The sequence below is a fragment of the Dendrobates tinctorius genome, unplaced genomic scaffold (genome assembly GCF_039654945.1).
Source record: "Dendrobates tinctorius isolate UK_male_01 unplaced genomic scaffold, ASM3965494v1 ptg000334l, whole genome shotgun sequence".
NCBI lineage: Eukaryota > Metazoa > Chordata > Amphibia > Anura > Dendrobatidae > Dendrobates > Dendrobates tinctorius.
In genome coordinates, this window is record NW_027362000.1 from 1,719,727 (window position 1) to 1,735,140 (window position 15,414).

At 41.3% G+C, this 15,414-nt stretch overlaps 1 protein-coding gene across 1 annotated transcript in view; it reads right to left on the reverse strand.

Moving 5' to 3' along the window:
* Positions 1-1,882: 1,882 nt before the first annotated feature.
* CD8A (CD8 subunit alpha) overlaps positions 1,883-15,414 on the reverse strand; it is a 48,897-nt gene continuing 35,365 nt past the window's right edge. Inside the window, exons 4-6 of the mRNA XM_073562089.1 lie at positions 13,476-13,604; positions 6,798-6,831; positions 1,883-3,881 (exon numbers count right to left, since the gene is read on the reverse strand). Of these exons, the coding sequence (XP_073418190.1) occupies positions 3,830-3,881; positions 6,798-6,831; positions 13,476-13,604 (215 nt within the window). The 3' untranslated portion in view covers positions 1,883-3,829. The remainder of the gene's footprint in view (positions 3,882-6,797; positions 6,832-13,475; positions 13,605-15,414) is intronic.

Sequence of the window (15,414 nt, forward strand, 5' to 3'; positions counted from 1 at the left end):
ACTGACGTTTAGGATTGCCACTTCCAATACGTGGCACTAGAGCTCTAGTCCTCTTCCTCTCTGAAAAGACAACTTTCATATTTTCCAGCTTAAAAGTCTCCTCACCTTGGCATGCTTAGCATGTCAATCTCTGCAAGGAGAAACGTTACTCCTTGGATCTTGTGGAGAGTGACAAGCCAAGCCTGGCATGTCAGAGTCAGGAGACTTATAGGCCATGCATCTTCCTCTGGGAAATTAAATATGCAAATTGTCTCTTCAGAGAGGAAAAGGACAAGAACTCTAGCACCACCTATTGGAATTAGCGGTTCTAAAAGTCAATATCGACTCTCCCAACAAGCCTTGTCACATGACTTGGGATAAAAACCAAACCAGAATCTCAATTTGCAGTCGTGGTAAATTTCTTCATCCATGCTCTCGTACCCCTCTCCACAAAGGGATTAGGTCATACCTGGACATTGTTTATCCAGATTTTATTTCTAGTTTGTAGACATGTTATAAATGTAGTGTTTTAATTGTACTATTTCCCTGTGAGCTCTGTTTATAATAGAAATCTATCAGTAAAAATCTGTCCGTGTGAGATACGATTTTGTTTTTCTTGCATCCATGGACTTGAATGTGTGAGTCTCATCCGAGACTGGGATGAAATTATTGCACGCTGCCATTTTTCACGGAGACTCGTACCGAAAAAAAAAATAAATCATTAATCTGAACGGCACTATTAAAAAACATGGGTCAGTGGGCTGATTAAAAATCGGATAGCACATGTCCGATTTATACACTCGCCTGTCCTAATGTGAAGAATAATACTTTGAAGCTTCTCGGAAGGGTTTGTACAATGTTTTACGCTAAAGAAAAAAGATGGAAAAAAATAAAAAAGTAAAAAAATATCTCCACATTCCTCAAAAATCGTGTTCTCGTTTGATGAATTTGGCACAAACTTTGCTATCAAACACAGAAAGAGAAGACAGAAAAATGACTTTAACTTTGGATTCATCAATTGCATTTTTTTTATTATTAAAGTGTTATACCCCAAAAAATAATTGCAAAAATCCTCAACTTTTTGTGTAGCTTTAGCTGTGAAAGTGTTGATTGTTACTCGGGTCCGTCATTAATTATTTCAGGACACAACACTTGATAAGTGGAAAATACTCGATCGATTTATTGATAAGAAGAGATGTGGATACAGCGCAGCTTTACTGCACAGGTGCAATCGCGGCACAGTTTTGTAAACCACAATTGGGGCGGCCGTTACGTGCACCGATGTAACATCGTGACATGGACTTATATTTATGTCAACTGATTGAAATGGAAAAAAAAACGAGTGTAGGAGATGTTTATTGTTGTTCTTAAAGGGGTTTTCTCGTCTTCTAAAATAAGTAAAGTTGCAAAGTTGTGAAAATTGTTTACTCATTATTAAAAATTTGAAAAAGGCAGAGCGCACTGTCAGGATCAATGATGCAGTGATGCCGCCAGCACCATCAGGAGCGCAGGAAGACTGGAGGCAGGGGAGCGGTGCGCTCCTGAACATAAGACAACCCCTTTAATCTTAGCCCAACATAAGACGCGACCTTATTTCCAATGTCAGGTTCCCTTCTTTGATGTAGGACTTCATCATACCCGGCAGATGATGGCTGTCCCATGCATCCACTAACCCCCTCCGACATGATCGTGGGGTGCCGATGGGTTTCCTTTGCAGCTGGTGGTCTGCAGAAGGCCTCTGTGTGTGCCATGATTGTGCTCCAGTGAAAACCTACCTGCATTTATAGAAAATTGGTCAATCCCAGGTTGAAGCACAAATAGTAAAAAAAAAAAAAGTTTTATAATTTTTTTTTAAATTATAAAACTTTCCAAACATCCCCTTTTCATAATAAATATACAGACATAAAATAAAAGAATATATATTTGTGTCATCACTGCCCAATCCATCAATACCTAAAATTAATTAACACTGTCAAGAAAAAAAAATGCCAGAATTGGATTTTTCCAGTTGCTTCAATTCCGACAAAAAATGCAAACAAAATTTCTTAAAAAACTTTTAGCCCCAAACTGTATCAATAAAAACATTAGCTCGCTACGCAAACAAAATCCCATCAGTGTAAAAATTGAAAGGTTTTTTTTTTTGCAAATTTTCAAATTTTGAGGGTAAACTGTGTAATGCTTAATTACTCCTGCGGAGGCACTGTGGGAAAATTGAGCACAAGTTTTCCCATAGTTCATCTTTGATTACTGGAGGTTCTAGTCTCCCAGTCAAGTCCGTGAGTTATTTTTCTTTTTGGATAGTTCTATGGTGCATCTGTTTCCGACGAAGCTGAATTGCAAATGATTTACAGCATATTACAGGTTCACGGAGGACTCGGTGCTCCTATACAGACAGATCAGCCTAGTGATATGGTAGCAGTGCATCACTTCATAACAACGATGGATCTCCTAGTGGTGGCCATTCTGGTTAACCAGAAGGTTCATGAAGTGGTGAGTATCTGTGGTTTCTTTTCCACCCCCTTACAGTTCAACGCCAGGATCTTGGAAGTTTCACACAACATCTTCCCATTCTTAGTCCTAATAGTCCCATTCTACAGAAATCAGGACTGTTCCCAGGAATATTATTCTGTGCTCCCACTTTTGCATTTTCAAAAATTGACCCCAAAATTCTGACTTTGTGAATCAACAGGACAAAGAATTGTTGTTTTGGTGACACTAATGGACTGTGAGCTAACAACTGCAAATCTGGAAAACCAAAGACCACCGACCTCAGACTGTTGTATCTTCACGTCAAGATGTCAACATTATTAAAGGGGAAGTCTTATTTTCCTTTTTTACCTCTCAAACTGTTCCAAATATCAGGCCAATCGCCCTCTGACTGTTGGTGACTACACCCGTCGTCCTAATTGCATGCTGTGCCCGGTGGTCTTGCGATTTTTCTCTCTTGCTTTCTTCAAATCTCGATTGTGGCGGGAAGTGTCTATTTCATGGGCTCCCTTGCGGATCCTCTTCCCAGCGCTATGTCGCCCCACCTGCCCTTCAAGTTACTGCTCTTTAATCTTACTTTCGAAAGGGATGAAAGGCTGGAAAGGCCTGTCAATCAAAGACAAGAAGGAGGAACACGTGCTCTGGAGGTGCTGTACTAGGTGACCCGTCGATGTTAGCGCAACGGACATTCAGTGCCGGCTGGATCATGTGATCCCTCAAGGCACATGGACAAATTGGAAAATCTGCATGGACTTATCTTAGGAGACACCTGACAGTAAGTATTCAATTACACTGCAGCACCCCCACTGGAGAAATGGGGTACTACACAGGAAGTAGTCACATCAATAGATGGTCTGTATGATACAGGACAGGGCATTTCCTCCATGGAGAGGCGCTCTTTGCAGCTGCTCTCCTCTCTGGTCTATGGGATAAGGACCCCATGATAGGACATATGAAATGCATTTTCTGAACTAGATAATCTCTTTAAAAAGTAAATTAAACCATCAGTATTTTTTATAGTGTAAAAGGAATCAAGAACGCCCTGGGGAAACCCACCCAAAGAGGGGGAGATTATACAACCTTGAAGCTAATAACCACTGAGCCACCATGCTGCCCATTGATGTACATGCATTTGGATTAAGCTTAATAAATCTTTACACAAACCAGTAAAATCCTAATCTAAGATGCGGCAGCCAGAAATACATAATCAATGTCATAAGCGGCATATTTCTCGGCTTCCTGAAGAAATGAGTAATTGTAACGTGGAGGCTGCAGTGAAAGCTTTGTACAACAGCCGAGCGTGGCGCGATGGAGTGTCGGAGGCGTCACGGGAAGCAGAAAGTCAATGAGTTCGTCCTGTACATTACAAGGGTCTTTTTGGTAAGTTCATTATACCATTCTTCTCCTCTGTGGGCCTGTGAAATAGAATTGTGACCCATTAATATTAGGGAAGTTTACTGTAAAAATAAAAAAGTTTGACAACTTGTTAATGTTCTGTGTACTTTAATACATTAGTTTACTGACAGTAAATAGGAGCAATTTTTTATATTTCGAGGCAGGAAATTTGAGACATATAAGAAAACTGTAGGCACACAAGTCATAATCATTGAATTCCGGTTTCTACTTCTGCTCCATTGTCCCCCAGTGTGTAACCTCCGACCTCGCTGCACAACATCCGGCCTATCGACCCCGGTGAATAACTTTCAGCCCTACTGCTTTTAGTGTATAAAATCCAGCCCTAAGCCACTTGGTGCATAACATCCGGCCCCATTGCTCCCGGTGCATAACATCCGGCCCCATTGCCCCCCGATGTATAACATCCGGCTCCTTGCCCCCCCCAGTGTATAACTTCGACCCCTTCCCATGCCTTCTGCCATTACTAATGTGACAGAACGGCCGTGGTGCGGATCTCATTGATATCAGCGCAGCCCTGTAATAGGAGCCACCGGGGTAACACGTCCTTTATGACATTTCTTCCTCCTGAAACTTCCCCCATCCCCTGTGATTGATATTATTGAGAACTGGAAGGAACCGCAGCATCTCAGCCATGAAGTGGAGACCCCGTAATGCTACAGAGTGGGGTCACCAAGTGCTGAGGAGCAGAAAAGTCACCACCGCTCTGCTGACTCCATAACTGCAGAGTCCAGACCTCCTCTGGTATAACATCAGCACAAACACTGCGCCCCTGCCAGGATTTTCATGACCGAGCAGCTGCATACAGCCTTACATCACCAAGCACAATGCTGAGCGTAGGATGGAGTGGTGTAAAGCTGCCACCATTAGGGAAATCATATTTTCTGTTCCCTTTGACTGTGGTCAGTGCACAAGATCCAAAAGTACATGGTTGGTGTAGTTTGGTGGAAGAACATGACAAGCTGCACTTTAGCCCCTTTTAACACTTTTGGGGGATTGTGAGCCCGGCCTCCCCCCAACATCGGTGTCTGATCTCCCAAATGCTCTTTTGGATGAAGGGAGAAAAAAAACATAGACACCTCCAAAATCTTGAAAAAACCTACAAGAAGCAAAATAAACAGAAACCCTGCTATAACTAAATAAGTAAAAAGCAAGTGCGTTTCAATAACACAGGGTTCTTAGTAATATGATTTTTGTTCAAAAAAAGCAGGTCAATAGAGCTTGTCCAGGTGAAATGTGAAGGGGGCACATACTTTTGTCTATATAATATACATCTGAGAAGTAGACACAATTGTGTACAGCTCAGACTTTTGCTGCAGGGAAAAACCTTCCTTTTTTTACTTTGTCTTACAATATTTAATTTTATTTTTACTGATTAGTTTTAGTGTAAAAAAAACAGAGGGAGATGAATAAAAGGGGCTGCCCTGCATTAAAAAGTTTTTTAATGTTTGGAAAAAGGTACAATTTACCAATTTACGTTAATTAAGAATGGAGCCCCTATCTCAAGATTTCGGCACCAAAACATCACTCTCCAGAAGACGGCTTCCCGTGTCGGCACATGGCCAGTAATGTGTGTCATCGGGGCTGGCAGACTGACTCATTTCAATATCTAAGCCAGCCCCCTTCCTTCCCTAATACGGACAGTGACGGGGTCTGGTTTAGTTATTGAACACATTGGATAGGATTGACGAATAGCAACCACGGGAATCTCATGTTCCTCCTAGATGCGGGTCCCAGAGGAAATGTTGGGTATTGCGATGTGCAATGTGAAAAATTGTCCAAAACATAAAAGAAATGGTAATGAAACAAAACTTTTCTGTGGTTTCGTTAATGAAGGAAATGAAACTTCTCTGTTGTCAGGTTGTTGTTTTCTCTGTACATACTGTGATACCGTACTGACCACAGCCGCTCTACAGACTGAACTCCTCAACAAACAAGAATTTACTCTTCACGATGTTCCTGTCTTCTACCCATCAGTGGTGAAAATGTGGAAGTGCAAATCTACCAATCACGTAACCTGTACTGCATAATGGGCCTTCCACTTCACTAGTTTTAACCCTATGTTCAGTGTGTGACTCCATGTGGCTCTCTCTAGGAGACACCATGAACATTGTACGGCACCATTTATAAACATGTCCACAACTAAAAGTGTTCAGCTTTTGCTTTTATTATTTTCACACCAATACTGGATATTTTGCTTCTTTTTTTTTTTTTAAATCACCCACGCGGTTCCAGAGATGTGGGACTTTTTGTTTACTGCTCATTTTTAGGGTCTTTACCAAGGATCCTCTGGAGTGTGTCTATAGCCTGCTTTGCATAATTACCCTGTGAGCTCCTCCCCATTGGAAAAGAACATAAAAATTAGCACTAAATATAAAGGACCATATCTCTGGAACCATATGGCAGATCTAAAAAAAGGAAAAAAGTGGAATATTCAGCAACAATGGGAATAAAATAGGAGGAGACTTTAGATAGGTGACAGATCCCCTTTAAATGGTACCAGATAGCTGGAACAGTATGGTGTAAAAAAAAAGCAAAATATAAAAAAAATGAAATACTCAGGGGAGCAGCAGGAATAAGATAAGATAAAAAGAATTTTCACTTTAAATGTATGTGGACACAGAATGTCATTATATGGACAATATTTTGCAATATGTGTTCAGTGTATGAAAAAGTGGGGAAAGTATTGAGCTGCCACTGACAATTTATGGGACGGATCTTCTAAAAAAACAAACACTTCCTGATTGAAAGTGTAAAAACTACAAATATCGCCACTTAGGGAAGAGTCAGATGACTGTATGCATGGCTCGGACTCAAGACCGGGGTTCAAAACGCCAATCTTGATGAATTAGATCCTAAATCTTTATGCTGTATTGAGTTAGGTTTCTTGAGGATATCAGTTTCGGAGAAGTTCTCACCTAGGTTTACACCGGCATCGCCTTTTTCTTGTCCCTAAAAAAATAAGATAAAAAATTACAAAACTAAAACATGGACTACTGTCATTAAACAAATGAACTCTATAAAAAGAAAAAAAAAACTTAGAAGTCCCATGGTTTGTAGGATCTCAAGTGACCCCAAAAAAAACAGAAAATAATGGGAATTGTAGAGTTTCATGCAAGTGTTTCAGCTCGTATTATGTGTTCTTGACCCTTCTTTGTCTGTAGGGATCCTACAATTTCAGCTTGTTTGCTCTAAAAAAATTAAGGGAGGATTTGAAAATCAATTAAAGTTCAGGAATATCAATCTCCAATTGGAAGCATATTCGATTGTAATTCAAGGCCACCTGCTTGGTACAAATGAAAGTGCACTGGGGAGGAACAGTAAGGAAACCATCCAAAAGGGAGTGGTGCAGGTGGCGTCCACAGACAAGTTCTCTAGTTTCACATTTGGTTAGAGTCTTTGTTCCTACTGGTAGCATAAGGTGGTACCTGAAGTCCATTCTGGGTACAAAAGTAATCCAGCTTCTCCAAGATGGCACATCCATGGGTTTGCCGTGTCTCCCAGCAGTCCCAGTAACACGTAGCAGATACCAAGGTTTGTGCCATTTCACGTGAAAAAGTCTGTTGATCATTATGCTTTCTCCAACATCCTTCAACATGACTGGTTTGGTGGTTGGTAAGTGATGGTCTGGGGAGGCACATTCTTGTGGGGGTCACATTAACCTCCACCTTGTAGCCAACGGTACTCTGACTCATGTTAGGTACCAGGGTGAAATCCTCAAAGCTATTATCAATCCTTAGTCCTGTGCTTTGGGTCTTGGGTTCCTCCTGGTGTAGAACAATCCACAGCCTTGTGTGGCCAAATTGTATAGACAGATGCATAAGACATTGATGCCATTGACTGACCCTCATGTTCCCCACAACCTGAATCTACAGGGTGGGCCATTTATATGGATACACCTAAATAAATAGGACCCAAACTGGAAACCAGAAGCCACAGTCAGGAGAAATCACCAGCAAGAAACTAGGGAGTCGGCAGCCTTAAATCCAATCAGAAATTCCTGATGTCCAATCACAGTCCTCTTCCTCAGGTGGACGGTCTCTGCCACTTAGATCAGCTTCATTACCTCCCTTCACCAACAGAGGGAGTCCAGATAGAAAACTCATTACTCCTCTGTCAGCACAGCCAGCTCCATAACCCTCACCAGAAGCCAGAGGCAAACCCGAAAAAGAGCTCACAACAGAAGAGGGTCATGTGACACATCAAACTAATTGAGAATTTCACAAGAAAAACAATGGTGTGCTTGGTTTTAATGTATCTTTATTCGTTTATGAGTTATTTACAAGTTTATGACCACTTATAAAATGTGTTCAAAGTGCTGCTCATTGTGTTGGATTGTCAATGCAACCCTCTTCTCCCACTCTTGGCACACATATAGCAACACCACAGAAGAAATGCTAGCACAGGCTTCCAGTATCCGTTGTTTCAGATGCTGCACATCTCCTATCTTCACAGCATAGACAATTGCCTTCAGATGACCCCAAAGATAAAAGTCTAAGGAGGTCAGATCGGGAGACCTTGGTGGTCATTCAACTGGACCAAGATGACCAATCCACTTTCCAGGAAACTTTCATGTAGGAATGCTCGGACCTGACACCCATAATGGATGGTATGGTGTGGTATATGTGGTACAAAAATAGTGGGGCCATTCTTCATCAATGGAAACCTCAATGCCACTGGATATCTGAAATTGCTACTTGATGATGTGTTGCCCTCTTTATGCACTGAAGATGGCACGTTCCCTGAGTTTTTCCAGAAAGATGGTGCACCACCACATTATAGGTGTCAGGTCCGAGCATTTCTTCTGCGGTGTTGCTATCAGTGTGTCAAGAGTGGGAGAAGAGGGTTGCATTGACAGTGCAACACAATGGGCATCACTTTGAACACATTTTATAAGTGGTCATAAACTTGTAAAAAACTCATGAATGAATAAAGTTACGTTAAAACCAAGCACACCGTTGTTTTTCTCGTAAAATTCTCAATAAGTCTGATATGTCACATGACCCTCTTCCCATTGAAAAAAATAAAGTTGGATCCAAAATGACCGACTTCAAAATGGCCACCATGGTCACCACCCATCTTGAAAAGTTTCCCCCTCCCATATACTAATGTGCCACAAGCAGTAAGTTGATATCACCAACCATTCCCATTTTATTTAGGTGGATCCATATAAATGGCCCACCCTGTAGTAGGAAACCTACATCCAAAAAACCAAGATATGCCACAGACTGTCCAGGAGCTTTTTGATGCCCCGATCCAGGTCTGGAAGGAACTCTTCCAAGAAACCATCACCAATATCATCTGGTCCATGCAAGGACATTGTCAAAACTGCACACAGACGTCCGAGGACCATAAACTACGGAGACACATTAAGAAATGCCATGATGAAGTTCATGCAAACTGGGAATTTCTTTATTTTGACTTTGATTTTCAGATGATTTGGAATCCAGGCTTCAGTTGGCTGATGATTTTGGTTTCCATTGACCGTTGATGCGTCATTTTTGTTCTCAACAAATTACATAATTTATATCAGTAGAGATTCTCAACTTGAATCTTTCATTCATCGAGATCCAATGTGGGATTTAAAGAGAACCTGTCAGCAGGTTTTTGCTGTGTAATCGTAGAGAATCAAGATATAGAGGCTGATACCCTGATTCCAGCCATGTGTCACTTACTAGGCTGTGCTTTTTGTTTCAATAAAATCAGTGTTTTATCAGTAGGAGGTTATCACCAGAGAATAATGTGTCACAGGCATCCTGATCCAATCCCGCCTCCACCACTGATTTCTATCTGTATTCATTGTGCACAGAAAGCAGCCAATCAGTGGTTTGGGCGGAGTTATATAGATAAAACAGCCAATCAGTGGTGTGGGAGGGGTCATACAGATATAGCTGCAAATGAGTGGGTGGGGCGGGGTTATACACAGCTCAGTATTCTAGCTCTGCTTGATCTGCAGCAGAGAAAACTGTGATTCTATCACAACTGCTGCACCCAGTAAACTAAGTGATACATCGCTGGAATCAGGTTCTCTATCTCTACCTCATGCTGCTTCCAGATTACATAGCAAAAACCTACTGACAAATTCCCTTTAAGTCTTCCCTTCTTTTTCTTGACCAGTGTATTTTTTCTTTTATATAATTATGACGGTCGTATTCATTGTCACCTTTCATTTAGGTTCTCAGAAATTGGTGCATGATGCTGGTATAGTATTGGGTTGGATTAGTTATGGAGTACCTATCTCATTTTTTTCTCTACTATGAGTAATAAGTGCAATGTTGGATTCTGTGAATTGTGCAAAAAAATAAAACTCTAGATTACTGTCAGTATTAAATTATAATATTTTCTCCTATATATAACTGAGTGGAATGAATTTGGACAAGCACTATAGCAGTTGTGCCCAGCCAAACATTATCTGGCAATGCGGTAACAATTATTTGTTGGCCCCTCAATAATGGGCCATCTATGTTATACCATTATTGCCCAACTTTTCAAGCTGGTCTTGTTGGGGGATTTCATGTGAACCACTCCTCCTCTGAAGTACCGTAGCGTCTCCGAACCATACACCCTTTTACAGGAGGCATTCCCTCTCTCCCTTTCCTACAGGCATTCTTCTCTTGCATTGTGTCTCGGGTTCCTCCTGGTGTAGGACGATCCCCAGCCTCGTGTGGCGAAATTATATAGGCAGATCTTTGTTGCATAAGACATTGATGCCATTGACTGACCCTCATGTGCCCCACAACCTGAATCTAGTAGGAAACCTACATCAAAAAATCAAAATATGCTAAGTGGTTTTGGATTTTTTTTGAGGCATCAGGAGATATGCCAACTTTTTTTGATGTCCCAGAGGTGAGCTGCGTCTGTCAGATCAACTATCTCTGTCCTTTTTTATAAAAAGGGCACAATGAGGACAACCCCACTATATGTAAAATATATTCCCTCATTCCTATTTTTCTTAATATACACACACGTGGTCAAAATTGTTGGTACCCCTCGTTTAATGACAGAAAAATTCTCAATGGTCATAGAAATAACTTGAATCTGACAAAACTAATAATATTTGAAAATCCATGAATATGAGCAAATGAAAGTCAGACATTGCTTTTCAACCATGCTTCCCAGATTTTTAAAAAATTAAAACTCATGAAATAGTCCTGGAAAGAAATTATGGTTCCCTTAACTTAATATTTTGTTGCACAACCTTTTTAGGCAATCACTGAAATCAAACGATTCCTGTAACTGTCAATGAGACTTCTGCACCTCTCGACAGGTATTTTGGCCCACTCCTCAAAAGCAAACTGCTCCAGTTGTCTCGTGTTTCAAGGTTGCCTTTTCCAGACGGCATGTTTCAGCTCTTTCCAAAGATGCTCAATAGGATTTAGGTCAGGGCTCATAGAAGGCCACTTCAGAATAGTCCAATGTTTTCCTCTTCGCTATTCTTGGGTGTTTTTAGCTGTGTGTTTTGGGTCATTTTACGGTTGCAAGACCCATGCCCTGTGACTGAGACCAAGTTTTCTGACACTGGGCAGCAAGTTTCTCTCTAGAATCCCTTGACAGTCTTGAGATTTCATTGCACCCTGCACAGATTCTAGCCACCCTGTGCTAGATGCAGCAAAGCAGCCCCAGAACATAACAGAGTCTCCTCTATGTTTCACAGTAGGGACAGTGTTCTTTTCTTGATATGCTTCATTTTTCCGTCTATGAACACAGAGCTGATGTGCCTGGCCAAAAAGTTCCATTTTTGTCTTATCTGTCCATAGAACATTCTCCCAGAAGCTTTGTGGCTTGCCAACATGTAGTTTGGCAAATTCCAGTCTGGCTTTTTTATGATTTTTTTCAACAATGGTGTCCTCCTTGGTTGTCTCCCATGATGTCCACTTTGGCTCAAGCAACAATGGATGGTGCGATCTGACAATGATGTTCCTTGAGCTTGAAGTTCACCTTTAATCTGTTTAGAAGTTTTTCTGGGCTCTTTTGTTACCATTCGTATTATCCGTCTCTTTGATTTGTCAGCAATTTTCCTCCTGCGGCCACGTCCAGGGAGGTTGGCTACATTCCTGAATAATATGTGCAGCTGTAGTCACAGGAACATCAAGCAGTTTGGAGATGTCCTTATAACTTTTACCTGTAACATGTTTGTCTCTAATTTTCTTTCTAACCTCCTGAGACATCTCTTTCCTTCGCTTCCTCTGGTCCATGTTGAGTGTGATACACACCATGTCACCACACAGCACAGTGAGTATCTGTAGCCTCTATACAGGCCACTCACTGATTCCAAGATTGTAGACACCTGTGATGCTAATTAGTGGACACATGCAAATTAACATGTCCCTCTTGTCACATTATTTTCAGGGGTGCCATCATTTCTGTCCATGCTTATATCCTGAGTTTTATTTTTTTAAAATTCTGTGGAAGCATGGTTGAAAAGCAATGTCAAACTTTCATTTGTTCATTTTCATTGATTTTTTAGTTATTATTACTTTTGTCAGATACAAGTTATTTCTGTCACCATTGTGGGTTTTTCTGTCATTAAAAGAGGGGTACCAACAATTTTCACCATGTGTGTATATGTCCTTTATCTATAAAAAATAAATAAATAGAATAAACCTATTTTATTTCTTTATAAAGGAGATAAATATTAAGAAAATATTGCAAATGGGGTATATATATACATAAAATAATAGTTACATAGACTAATAGATGGATATAAGATATTTAGATATATATATATGGAAAGTAGATAGTTAATAAATATGTAAAAAACTTTAGGACCACAAGATTATAGTGAAAAATAAAATAAATTGATTTATTCACCCATGCTCTGTATGATGTTTTGGGTCCTTTAAAGAGGATCTGTCACCTGGTAAGAAGTAATACGTTTTTGTTTTTGTTTTCCCGTTGTTTCCTTGACAATTCAATTTTTTCGCTAATTTTTATGGTTTATTTATCAAAGGGTGTGGCTCATAGGATCCTCTGGGGCGTATCTTTAGGCTTCTCTGCATAATTACTGTGAGAGCCACTCCCCTTTTAAAGACCATACAATTTACAACCAAAAAAAAGGCGCATATCTCTGGAACTGTATGGTGGATTTTAGAAAAGAAAAAAGTGGAATAATCCAGGGAGTAGCGGGAATAATATAAGAGAAAAAAACTGTACAATTTTGACCTTTCACGGGTGCTCTTTAACTGGCTGAACCTTCAAGGATTGTAAAAGGCTCAGCCACCTGGAAAGATGTAAAGACCGCACATAAATACCGTAAATCAATTGACCTTGTTTGAAGTGCTCATGTTTTTTTCATTTTTGTGGAAAGACGCAGAGACGACACCATAAGACTAGCAACTCATATCCAGAGTTTTCTGCTTTCTTCTTTTCCGGAGCAAATAAATATGAGATAGATTGGTACCTTTGGTACCTTATGGCTTGAGAAAGGCTTACAGTTTGAGGAGATGAAAAGTTGCCTATACATGGGTGACTAAGGGCCACATTTTCTTTCACTATCTCTTTCCTGGAGTGAGGCCATAATTTATTGTATAGATAGAGCGCTAAACAGGTAGATAGATAATATCCTTGAATAAATATATAATATAAAAATATCTTACGGCAGCAAAGCATTATGGAAGTGATCACAAGACAGATCAGTAAGAAGCCACAAAGTCCTGCCAGGGGAAGCCATACATATAGGTCACATGATAAGGCCAATGGTTTTGTCTCTTTATCTTCTATGGAACCTAAAAAAAAGACGTATTAATAACACAAAGAAGACGCAAGAGGATTAAAGTCATTTCTATAACTACATACTATATATAGAGGTATAGTCACAATATATGACTATAATAAATGCAGTTATTACTACGGCCGAGAATTATCATCAAGCTCCTCTCTATTCACACAGGTACAATCTCCTCTGCTCCTGCTTCTGCTACAATCCCTGCTTGCTGTCATCTAGTGCAGCATTTCATTTAATGGTACAATCTCCTCTGCTCCTGCTTCTGCTACAATCCCTGCTTGCTGTCATCTAGTGCAGCATTTCATTTAATGGTACAATCTCCTCTGCTCCTGCTTCTGCTACAATCCCTGTTTGCTGTCATCTAGTGCAGCATTTCATTTAATGGTATATAACAGTGCCTCTGAATGTTTGCTAAATTCATTTGTTGCATTGAACTCAATACTTACTGCTGTATAGGCATCTTGGGGTCTGTAGAGATGTTATCAGGTGTAAGGTGTTACTAGCATATGGATGTAGCCAGGCCCTGTGCCTTTGATTGTCTATCATCCCCTGGTGTGCTAGGCAATTGGTAATTTATCCCAAATCAGTTCCCACAATCCCTCTCACCTGATCCCCTACTCAGTCATATATATTCAGATGCCTTCTAGGGGGGCACGTGTGCGGGTCAGGCACGTGTGTCCCTGCAGCATAAGTACCACTGCAGCAAAAGTATCTTGAAAATGCAGTTATTACTACAGCAGTTAGTCTTGGCAGGAGTCAGGACCCCACACTATCTACCTGTCTCTTTTGGGTATGTCTGCTGAGTCAGCCCTTCTTATTACTTGGACTTTGCTTTTCTTAACCTATCTTATTTCTTCACCATGTTTACATATGCCCTAACAGTGTTTGCTCCTTTAGTCCTCACTCTCCTTCGCTATCCCCAAACCCCAGCACCCTCTAACCAAATAATCATCTCCCCTTCCCTCTTTCCTCCCCACCTGACCTCCTCTGCTGAACTGCTCCTCATCCTCAAATCTGTCCAAATGAAGCATAAATCAAGCTGCCCACTCTCCTTCTCCCATCTGCTCTCCCTTTCTCTGCTTCTCCTCACTGCTGGCGACATATCTCCCAATCCTGGACCCCCACAGCCCATGCCCCCCACTACTTCCCCTTCCTACCATTCCCTATCTATTAAGAACTACCGCAATCTTTCCAACTTAAAACCCGTGCCATTGACACCCAACCCCCTGCTCCCTCTCTCGGGAGCACTTTGGAAAGCCCGCTCCATCTGCAAAAGCTCCATGTGATTCACTACCTCTTTCTCTCTCACAATCTTGCCTTCCTCGGCCTCACAGAAACATGGCTGACACCCTCTGACACCGCCTTCCCTTCTGCGCTGTTTTACGGCAGCCTCCACTTTACGCACACTCCTTGCCCTGGCAACAGACACGGTGGAGGAGTGGGTCTTCTCCTTTCTTCCAACTGCACCTTCAACCCAATCCCACCTCTTCCTTCCTCAATCCTCCCCTCCTTTGAAGTCCACTCTGTCCGCATCTACTCTCCCTCCAACCTCCAAGTGGCCGTCATATACCGACCTCCAGGCCCAACCACTGCCTTCATTGACCAATTCTCTACCTGGCTTCTTCATTTTCTTTCAACTGACACCCCCACTATCATCATGGGTGACTTCAACATCCCTACCGATACCCTTCAGTCAGCAGCCTCCAAACTCCTGTCCCTTACTTCATCCTTTGGACTTACTCAGTGGTCCTCCTCAGCCACCCACACAGATGGACACACATTAGACCTGGTCTTCACCCGTCTCTGCTCTC